The sequence below is a fragment of the Olea europaea genome, chromosome 14 (genome assembly GCF_002742605.1).
Source record: "Olea europaea var. sylvestris chromosome 14, O_europaea_v1, whole genome shotgun sequence".
In the NCBI taxonomy this organism is placed as follows: domain Eukaryota; kingdom Viridiplantae; phylum Streptophyta; class Magnoliopsida; order Lamiales; family Oleaceae; genus Olea; species Olea europaea.
In genome coordinates, this window is record NC_036250.1 from 4,079,802 (window position 1) to 4,090,865 (window position 11,064).

An 11,064-nucleotide genomic window follows, 5' to 3' on the forward strand; every position below is an offset into this window, starting at 1 on the left:
TTGCACAAGGATTTTCTTCCGAGCAGTTTAAATTCAAGTTCAGTATTTAACAAAGACTAAATAAACATGATGTGATCTTGCAGCAACTGTGACAGAAATCGCGGGCTCAAGTGAATAATAATTAAGGAGGTCACTACATTAATCATTCGATTTCAATCAAGAGAACGTAATTACAGGGAATTAAAATACTATTATTTTTGTGATTATATAATTCGAAGGTTCAGTCATCGACCTTTATGTTAAGATGTTGGCAGAGGCAATGCACTTGTGGTGTGTTCTTTTGGCACTGACATGACGCATGCAATGTTTGTTTACTTGATGACGACATTGCCCGTTCGATTAGGTGGCTATGGATTATAGATGCTGGTTTGTAGGCAACATGGCACGGTCGAATTCTAGCTAGCTAATCAGCTCATTTCAGTCCTTATTCAATGCAATCTATTTGCTGTTGCACTAAAACGTGAAACCTCAATCCCATAAATTCTTTGACAGCTCCCATGACACCATCCTATATAGTCATTTTGTTCATTCTGTTCTGAAGGCAAGAATCAACAAATTCTTGACACGGAAGACTCATCCAACCATTACATCCCACAAAGAAATATGAAAGGCATTGCCTTTCATCAAGATCATGGCAAGATTGTCAACATAAATGAAATTAATGAACCGATTTTGTGAAGGCTCAATAGCAGGCAAAAGGAAACTTAAAAATTAAACAAACCACGAAGACGTTAAGATGTGCAGCTCAGAATATATCAATAGTTATATTGAACCCTCTTGCAAATGAAACAGCACAATTCTTCAGTCTCTGAGAAAACACGACATTCAAGTTGCAATATTACAACTGTACCCCCAAGAAATTCGCACCACTCTATCATGTATACATAAGATTCATCTCGTCACTGATGTCTATGAACTTAAATAAATCATACCCTGCTACTTCTTACGGCATTCTTTTTCTGGTAGCTTAAAAGTTGGATAAACATACAAGAGCGTACCACCGTGCATAACAAGGGGTATATACCAGGCAAAAAAACGTTTCTTTTGCCTATGATCCTGTTTCATCTTGAAGTCTTTGGGAAATATCATGACTGAGCATCTGCATGAACTCCTGCAAGTCAGCGAAAATAAAGAGACATGTAAATACAAATATCCCTTCACTGCACAATTAAAATCAAGTGAATAATAGTGAAAGACGTAATTCTTACATGTGCAAGCCTCCCTTCACTGCATAATTCATTTACAAGATCAGCACTTCCGTGACCATACTGATGCACAGCACTTTCAACGACAGAGCGGAAAATTTCTCCAGCTGAATTTTGGGTTTGAAGCCTCTGAACAACTTGTCGAAGTTCAGTCTGCTGGATGAGATATTCAAAGGAGAACTTTATAATTTATCAATTATCAATCATAAGTATCGTGGTGTGGCTACAGTCATTATAGAAGTGTAATATTTTCATTCCAAAACTAAACCATAATTTTGTAAAAGTAGAAAAACAATGTTGACACAAAATGAAAAGTAAAAAGTAATGCAATGCGAGAAACTCAAAAACATATATTTTCAAGTGTAAAGAAGGAAAGAAAATACACTGGATAAAGGTATTCATAGTAAAGCACGATCAATAAGTCATAAAAATAATTTTATAAAGCCTTTACTTAATAGATATTGGAAGGGGAAACATATCAAATGTTAGGACAACTGCAGTTGCGAACTTAAACTAGGCAGGTACAGCAACAATTTAGACAACCAAAAATTTGTGAAATCCTAAATATAACTGGATTGTTCAAGTTGCAATATAAAATTGCATAAATTACTTCACACATTAGAAAACAATTTAAGAGTTAAACAGTAAGTTAAAAAGTAAAAGAAATAAATGCAATATATCCAGACATATTTTTATAAACAAAATGATAGAGAGTAATTTTCCCCCTTGAGCTTAGCAAACATGCTCCAATCATGCAAGTACTAGCATCTTTATGTGTGCGCTTGTGTACATCTATCTTTCCGACATATACTCCATCTGTTCTAAGGCACAAACCTTAGAGTCCTCTTCACTTGGTGACATATCGCTCCCGGACCTACTATGGAACATCCCAGATTCCAAAGGAGGATTTGGTTGGGCAACAGAGGAACCACCTCCAAGAGCCTGAGAAACAATAGGCATCATTTGTTGCATCATTGCTGATAGATCAATGCCACCACCTTGGCCTCTATTGAAACCTGAAAACATGCTTCCAAGATTGTTGCTGTCAATCTGTTGAGCAAGTTGATTGACAGTACTCCTCATTGCTGGATTCTGAGTAAATTGTTGCAACATATTTCTCAACATATCAGGGGAACCAACCCCAGTTTGTTGTGAAACTCCAGCCAGTAGACCATCTAAAGCAGGACTTTGGAGGATATGAGACATAGAGCTGGCTACATCATCCTGGCCCTCAACATTTTGTCCTGCCATCGGCGTGCTCGACATTACTCCCCTGGGAGGTTGTTGTGAATCTTGTGATTGCCCTAAGGGAGGAGTATTTACATTTTCCCTCGTTGAGAACGATGCAAGAGATTGCAAAACCTGCTGTCCAACAGCTCTAGATTGTTCAATCCGATTACTAGCAGTTGCATCATCACTGTTCTTGCTTTGTGCTCTTTGTAGCCTACTTCGTCTCTATCACATTTTACACATAAATAGTGAGTAAACAAGCAGAAAGCACAAGAAAGCTAAGTAACATATAAATTTGAAACCCAAAATGATCTGGATGAACATAACGTTTAAGGGAGAAACTGTAACCATTGAACTGATTCAGAACCAAATTTGGTGTAAAATCCAAGCTAGTACGGAGACTACAATGATTTTTCAGGAAGCATATATGAATGGGACAAATATTTGACATAATGATGCCTTGTAGTGAAAAGAAAGTTAATTTTACAGGAATCCCTTGGCAGTAATTAAACAACTAATCTATGCACTATTTATTAATTATGTATTACAAAGTGGCATGCACCTATATTTGATCTGAGCCCAAACATTAACCGAAGACAATATTGACGTGACAAACAAAAGCAGCGTCCTACCTTAGGATGCAGGCCTCCCAGTCCCAGTCCAATAGGCACACCTGATGAAGAACCATCAGAAATATCTTTACCCTGATTAGATCTTGTAGATCCCTCAATGGCAAGGTCTGATTTATTTGACCAATTATGAGAGCCTCCGGCAAAACTATTGGAAGGTTCACTCTTCAAGTTCACAACACCTCCCATGTCCTCAGTATTACATGGTTGGCGGCATTGAGGTTCTGTCTGCAGTTAGAAGTCAGTCAGTTCAACTGTTGGCAATAACAAAAACCAAACCACGTCCAAGTATATACAAAATGGACCTTCTGATTGCCTATCGTGGAAGGAACAGATGAAGTACTGGTCTCCTCATCCCCATTGCTGGACGAGTTCAGTTGTTGACTGCCTGTATCATCATTTCTAGTACCAGAACCAGCCGATTGTTCTCCACCAGTAGAATCTTCAGATTGGCCTTCACAAGATATTACTTCAGTAAAGCGCATACGCTATCACAAAGCATTAAATAAATACCCACGTAGCAAACCTGATGGGGCATGATTTTCATTGCCTGCATTCGCAACAAAACGTCTAAGCTCAGAATTGATTTCAGCTATTACATTGTTAAATGAACCAGAATCCGGAGCCTGCGAAACACCACCACCAACAGCACCAGAAACTGAAACAACAGAGGGCCGTGAGGTTGCAATAAAATTTCTCCCTGACAAAACCTGTGATTGACCAGAATCACCAGAAGTCATTCCGTTAACATGTTCTCCCTGCATTCCTTCTCCATTAGGTGCCCTGCTACGCAGGTTAGAAACTATAGGTGCCAGTGATGCCCCTGGTTACAAATGTATTCCAACAAATCAAATGAGAATGATGCAACCTATCTCTGAACCAAATAACCTATGCTTTCTTATATTCCACATACCAGTATGAATATGTATATTTACATTCCTCGGTACACTGCCAATCCCAACTGGACCCGGAGCCACAGGATTAGATGGAAAGCCAGCTGGACCACCAAAAAGGGAGCTGCTTTGGAGAGGAAAAGGCTGTAAATGAGAGTATGAGAAGTCAATTTATGATTAGAACATTAACCATCACAGCCAGTACATAGTAGTATTCCCAGCCTCCCAATATACTCAGTGTTAAATTTCATGTAATAACTCATACAACTTTTTATATCTTAAATTGTATCTCTCATTTTTTTCAAGTGCATTTCTCAAAACAAAGTAGATTTTGATATGAAAATAGATTAATTGCATTTAAAAATGGTCAAGGTGACTCAAAAATACCCCCTACTAGTAGTAAAATATAGGAAGAATAAAAAAAGTCACATCATGGTAGGATCAAGGGAACTGTGCAACATACAAAACCCATGGAACTAAATCTACACAGCCAGTAACAAATTTCGATCCAAAAATAACACGCCCCATAAGTTGACCCCATCACCCAAAAAAATATAAATTAAAAACAAATTAAAAACAAATGGTAAAATCAACTATCGAATATATTGAAATAGAGCCGGTCTGAGTTTCCCTCTGAAATGAGGCATGGAAGGGAGCTACTATGAAGAAGTTTCCACTTCGAGCTGATATTGGTTATAGGTTGAGAACGGGAATTGAACTCTATGAGATCTAATCTCCCGTTGTTCCACAGTTAAGTTAAAACAATTTCAATTGACATGCGCAATCAAATTTTAAAGTACTATTAAAAATTTCCTGACCTCAGACATATATCCCCAACACCAACAGTTAAGCATTGATGCACATTCAGAACAGCACAAGATTCGAACTATAGTACAACACTTTTGACTCTTATACAAAGAACAAGGACTTGAATTTATTACAAACCTGAACCATTATAGGATTAGGCCCCGATGGAGATATATAAACAGCAGGCCCAGAATTCAGAAAATATTCAGCCTGCATGACCATCCTGAGATAGTTAATAACTTGATTCAGAAAATGGGAATAGACTGGGGGAGATGAAATGAACATACAGGAGACTGTCCCATGTGAAGAGTCAAAATTGTCCTCCCCAGCTCCAAAAGAAGAGCACCCAAATGCTGCATTGCAATACCTAACTGCACTGATTCCGACTGAATCTGTCCCCTTACTGTTGTATCAGTAGAACCCCCCTCTTGGTCTAAACGGCCTGCAATGTGCTATAAATGTGTGCATACAGAAAATTGTAAGGATTTAAGTCATTTGGAGACAAAATGACCAGCACAAGCACATACCAGGTGAAAGATAGGACAATGGAAACAAAAAGAACAGGATAATCTGAAGAAGGTGGTGCTTACAGATAATGCCGAAATGGTTGGGCCACTAAGAAGACGTTGGGCATGTTGCAGGACAATGCTCAGGGCTGCTGGTGTTGGTGGACCACGAGAATTTGAAGGCAATTCAGCTGTTGGTGGATCGCTGCTAACATTAGGTGACTGGTTTGGCTGATACCCTAGATAAACAGACAGCGTAGGCAAATTTAGAGATGCTTCACAACAAAACCAAATGCAAAAGAAGCCAACAATGTTACCATTTTGGGTGAATGCCTGTTCCATTCGGCTCATGAACTCGGAAAGTGTGTTCAACGAATCAGGAATTGGCTGATCAAAAGGAGAAAAATAATAAATTAGGATATAACCATATGAGTCAAAAGTTCAAAAACACAGGTGGAAAATGGAGAAAATTCTACCATATTGAGTGAAGGAATATTAATTGCTGTTCCTAGAGGAATTTGCATTGCATGAGGAGCAGATTGACCAGGAGACTGCATGGGGACAGATTGATTTCCAGCCTGACTCTGACTACCAGCATTAACCTGTGACCCTTCCGTTTCATTTCCATATGATGCCTGAAGAAAAGGGTAAGACTTTTAGTAAGCGCATTAATTAACCAAAAGATATTAAATGAGAGATAACAAGAGCCCGTAGGTGGCTTGTGTTTCAGTCAAACTACTTTATATCCGAATCCACCAGTCTTGCCCACTCGTAACCACTCATTTCTATCTACTTGTAATTCAAACAGTACATAGACACTTAAGAAGCACAGATACGGATACATAATTCAAATACGACATGATACGGGTACACCAATACGGCTTTTCATAGATTAACAACCTCAAGCAATCCAATGCCTTCAATAATATCAAATGAGTCTCCGACATCACATTTTGAATTCTCCTTTTAAATAAAGATCTAATTTTCTTGATAAAAGACGAAGATAGCTATGAATGAAAATCAATTCTTGAGTTCGTGGTGGAGTTATTTTATTCATTCTCATAAAATGCACAAAAAAGTATGTACTCCAATTATTTAATACTAATTATTATCCATTTCTAATAGTAAAAATACATTTGTCAACTGTTGACACGGTTTCATATGTATTAAAAGATTAAATAATATTATGTATTTACAATAAAAAGTCTAGTTGTCAATTAATTTTTAACTTTAATTGTGTATTTTCAATAAATATAATTAATATTCAATAAGTTATTGATAATAACAATAAGAAAAAAAAATCTACGTCAATAACAACGAGTTTTAAAAAAGTTTAAAACCAAGAACACTCTTCTTCAAGTGTCCCAACATATCAAATACGTATAAAAATAATTAAAAAAAAGTATCCAATACATATAAAAAAATTTTAAAAATATAAAATAATTAAAAAACATATATACAGTACGCATCAGAGAACAATAAACCTAGCCAGACAGGGTCATTGACAGGCTGTTGACAAGGATTTAAAATTTGGTGACATGTCCTTGAATAATTAATTACAAAATGATTAAAATGGAGGGAAATGGACTTGCGAAAACACTACACATCAGCCTGGAGATAACCCCTGTTTTTTGCCCCTGTTAGTGTAGCAGAATCCATCAGAGAATATCCAAGTTTGGATATATATTAATGAGTTTACAAGTATCCGTGCTTATAGACACTTACCAAACACTGCATTTAATATGAGAAACACATGGAGACAAAATTCTGTTGCTAGAGACCAAAGAAAGTCAAGCCCACAAAAATAGCTATTCATACCACAGACACTTCCATGCAGCAATATATATTTAGCCCCCGTTTGGCCCCCATTAAATTCCATTCTATTACATTTTATTTTTCTTTCTTCTATTTTCAACCACACAATCCTCCATAAAATAATATTATATGTAGACCGAAAATTTTTCCTTCCTTTTCAACCACTCATTTTTCCCCCAAAAAAAAAAAAAAAAAAAAAAAAAACAGAATGGGGGCCAAACGGGGGCTTAAAGTGGAATCTCCAGTTAAACAGTATCTACTATACCGCTCGTCAAAATATATTAAGCACAAATAATCGTGGAATCTGCAGAACCCACTCCAATGCCCTTTATAAAAGAAAAAATATATGTAAACACATTAGACTTACTTTAAGAGTGGCTAAGGTTGGAAAGAATGTTGAAAAGCAATCTCACCTGCATGCCCGGTTGTATACCGCCTGCCAGGTTGCCAATTCCAATAGAGTTCAACACGGCTCCGATAACCTAAAATGTGCACAAATACCAGTGAACATAATTCTGTTTATCATGCATATGCAAGATAGTCAACGAAACCACCCAACATACCCGACTAAGATCTGGTACACCGGCTTCCCCAGACCCAGGTTCTCCAACATTTAAGGTACCTAGTACTACACTGTGTGTGATTTGTCCAATGCGGTTGCGAGGACCACCAGTAGGATGTTCTTGGCCTGAAACCAAAACAAAACGATAAAAATTCTTGAACAACATTTGACAATAACCCAAAAACACATTGTACAACATAAATATATATGAACAATATAACAAACTACTACCTCTGTTATCGTTACTTGCCACAGCCTCTTCAGTAACACTGCCAGGAGAGGGCTGCGGCTGCCTTTCAACTAAATGTAATGTATCCCCATTTTCCACATCTATTATGTAGTTAAGTATAATGAAGCCATGTAGGTAACAGAACATATGCAGGTTTCCATAGACGTGTACAAGATAAACAGGATAGTTTTCTCACATTCGAAAACCAAAGAAAGAAATTTTCACACACAGGTAATTTTTATTAATATACATTTTTCACTTCAACAAAATAATTATGAGAGAAGAACCATGCAGGTAATAGCAAGCTCAAAAGGAAAAAAAAATAAAAAAATAAAAAAATTTTGATTGTACATCAAAAATAATATTACATGTGAATGAATATTGAAAACCACATTCCAATGATTCTCAGGATCATGGTCACCAACGGTTTCATGCTTAACATGCAAATCCTGAGATATTTGTTTCCCAAAAAGAAAAAATAAATAAAAAAGACGAGACCGTACATAATCATTCTAATTTAGATCGAGTGCAGCCTGCTAGTATATATGTAGATATTTCTCAGGATTGGTTCCCAATATATAATAGGTTAATGAAGTCGTGCTTTACTTCTAATATAAAATCATGTCTAGAATTCCTTTTTATTTATCACTACTTATATATTCACACGCTGGCCAAAAAATAAAAAATAAGAAAAAAGAAAAAAAAGAAAAGGAGGTCCGTATATGACACATGAACCAAAAACATTAATCACTATTCCGGCACTCTAAAAAAGTGAGATCAGAGAAAAGAACACAACGAAATGAAAATACATCTTGGAAGGTCATAGTCCTTTAGTGAATAATGAAGGCACCCAAATCTATCTTAAAACCAGTGTTAGACAGATAAATGGGAAGTTAGTCAAAATTCCTAAAGGGAAAAGAACAATGGAATCAAACGAAGACAGAAATGATTTCATTTTAACAGACACTGGTTGATATTTTACTTCGTACTACAAGATCAAACAGAAAAATAGATCAGTGCAGTCACAATTGATAGGATACTATATTCAGAAAGAGCGTGATCATCCTTCAAGACTTTCCCCCTGAAAATGAGACGTTGTTGCCCAATGGGGACACCGATTTGACTAGCTATTTTTTCCTTGAATGATGATACTGCCATCTGAAATCATGTAAATCTAAAACATGTTAGAGAGTGCCGATGCAGTCAGTATGTAATATACAAAAATCTTCCTCTCTCCCTTTTTCTTTTTTGGTTGTGTATGTTGGGGTGTGGGGCATTGAAAATGCCCGAGAGAGAAGCATCTGTTTCCTAGGAAACTTCTCTAGTGATTCACTTGGGAGATAAAGATTCCAGGCAGACCACAGACCCCATGCTTCCCATAATATTTCACACACATCCCTAGACATCAAAAATAAGAACTTACATTCTTATCTGCTTGAAAGCTGAAAATCCGGGAATCAAGGGTCTTGATATTAAGCTCCAAAGCTGACAGAGAACTTCCACCAGAGACATCACTCAAACTTGAACCTTCAAGTGGTTGTTGATCTGCCATGTGACTTCAAGGGCATTCAACTAGAGAAAAATAAACACCATCAGTAAAAGAAATAAAAGGTAGTCAACATCATGAACAATAAGTAAAAGAGGAGTAATACATTGAATTCCAGGTTCTGTTATACTTGTCAACACGATAGTAGATTGTATAAATTTAGCATAAATTTCAAACCCCGGTTATTTAGAAGCAATGTGAAACCTTATTTTCTTAGTTTAAGATCTAACTCTGTGATGAGGAATGCAGATTTAGCATAGAAGGAATTCTTAATAGATCAAGAATAAATATAGCCCCCGTTTGGTAGGGTTTAAAATCTAGATTTTAATCTAAATCAAAGACAAGAAATGATTTTAATCACAAATTTCATGAGACTCATAACTTTTCAACCACACATTTCATTAACTTTGATCAAAATCTACTGAAAATTTGATTTTAATTCCCACCAAACATGGGCATAGTTTGATTCAAATTTACTTAATTCATTTTATTATAATTTTCTAGTTTGGCTTAAAATAGGTTTCATTTCCTTATTTTCAACTTAAATTAAGCCATGTTCGAGCCCATTCTTTAAAACTCATTTTTGTCCACACTCTTCAAACATTCTTACCAAAAAATTTTGCACTTAAATCCAAAACTTTTCCTTATTTTCTAACTATACATTTTCTAAAAATCACTTTTTACAAAATAAATTCTCAAAAAATGGGGTTCAAACAAGGGCAAAATGTGTAAACTATAAAGAAGATCTATGCATTGTAATAGTTAAACTTGGATATCAATAAGAAATTCTTTCTCCCCCAAATTTATCATTATTTTCTCCCATTTCTTTGATCGTTCTCCCTCTCTTTCACTAGAGATTTGTGAATATTCCTTTATGAGCTTCCTACATCACTGCAATATAATGTTATTTTAACAAATGTAATTTGAGAAAGGGCTATAGTTGGATTTTATTTATATGGAGAATTTATTATTTCAGCACATTTAGGGAAACAGAAGTTCGATGAATTTAACAGGTGTGAAAAAGACATGAACTACATTCAAACAAGCACATAGCTTTATAGCCATTTGTGGGGATTTAACCAAGCAATAGCTCAATGCCAAAAAGCAACGCCGCAAACGTCCTCAAATTCGAAATTACTAAAAAAATAAAAATAAAATCCTATACTTAATCTCGCACCCATATCATCGGGGGAAATAGAAACAACGGAAAACATTAGAAGTTAAGTGTTGGGCAAACAAGGAATTTTTTTTTGAGGAAGATCGAAAGTAGAAATTTCAGATTTAACAACAGTGATGAAACCATCGGCAAAACATAAAATCAGTGCAAATGCAATAAATAATTTCAGTCAAAAAGTTCTTATATATTCTGATCCATAAGAATTGAGAACTCCGCCTAGGGTTTGTATTGATAGAAAGAAAGAAATCACAAGTCCAGAAAAATAAACATAAAAACAGAATTGAACACCGAATGTTATCTCGAAATCGAACCTTGTAGATGCAGCAAATGAAATTGGAGAAATTGTCGTGAGAGCGAAACTGGTTCCGAATTGTACAAAGTTTGCAGGCAAATAAATAATCCGAAGAGGGCTAAAATGTAAATGGAAACGCCTTCGCATGTTTACAAAACATGATTCCAGAACGA

At 36.0% G+C, this 11,064-nt stretch overlaps 1 protein-coding gene across 3 annotated transcripts; it reads right to left on the minus strand.

The window, feature by feature from the left end:
* Positions 1-737: 737 nt before the first annotated feature.
* On the minus strand, positions 738-11,064 carry LOC111408840 (large proline-rich protein BAG6-like). 3 transcript variants are annotated; one of them, XM_023038640.1, is made up of 18 exons: positions 10,911-11,064; positions 9,300-9,432; positions 8,917-9,034; positions 7,879-7,977; positions 7,649-7,773; positions 7,499-7,567; positions 5,747-5,905; positions 5,588-5,657; positions 5,355-5,509; positions 5,052-5,216; positions 4,903-4,974; positions 3,978-4,101; positions 3,591-3,887; positions 3,370-3,518; positions 3,068-3,292; positions 2,040-2,660; positions 1,209-1,361; positions 738-1,111 (listed from the first exon to the last, which is right to left on the minus strand). In XM_023038640.1, exons 1-18 carry the CDS (start codon positions 11,036-11,038, stop codon positions 1,049-1,051), a joined length of 2,925 nt encoding a protein of 974 aa, XP_022894408.1. In that variant the 5' UTR covers positions 11,039-11,064; the 3' UTR covers positions 738-1,048. The 3 variants fall into 3 exon arrangements, with proteins under 3 accessions (XP_022894408.1, XP_022894410.1, XP_022894411.1); XM_023038642.1 differs by having other exon boundaries at positions 1,209-1,358; positions 10,911-11,063; XM_023038643.1 differs by having other exon boundaries at positions 9,300-9,448; positions 10,911-11,057.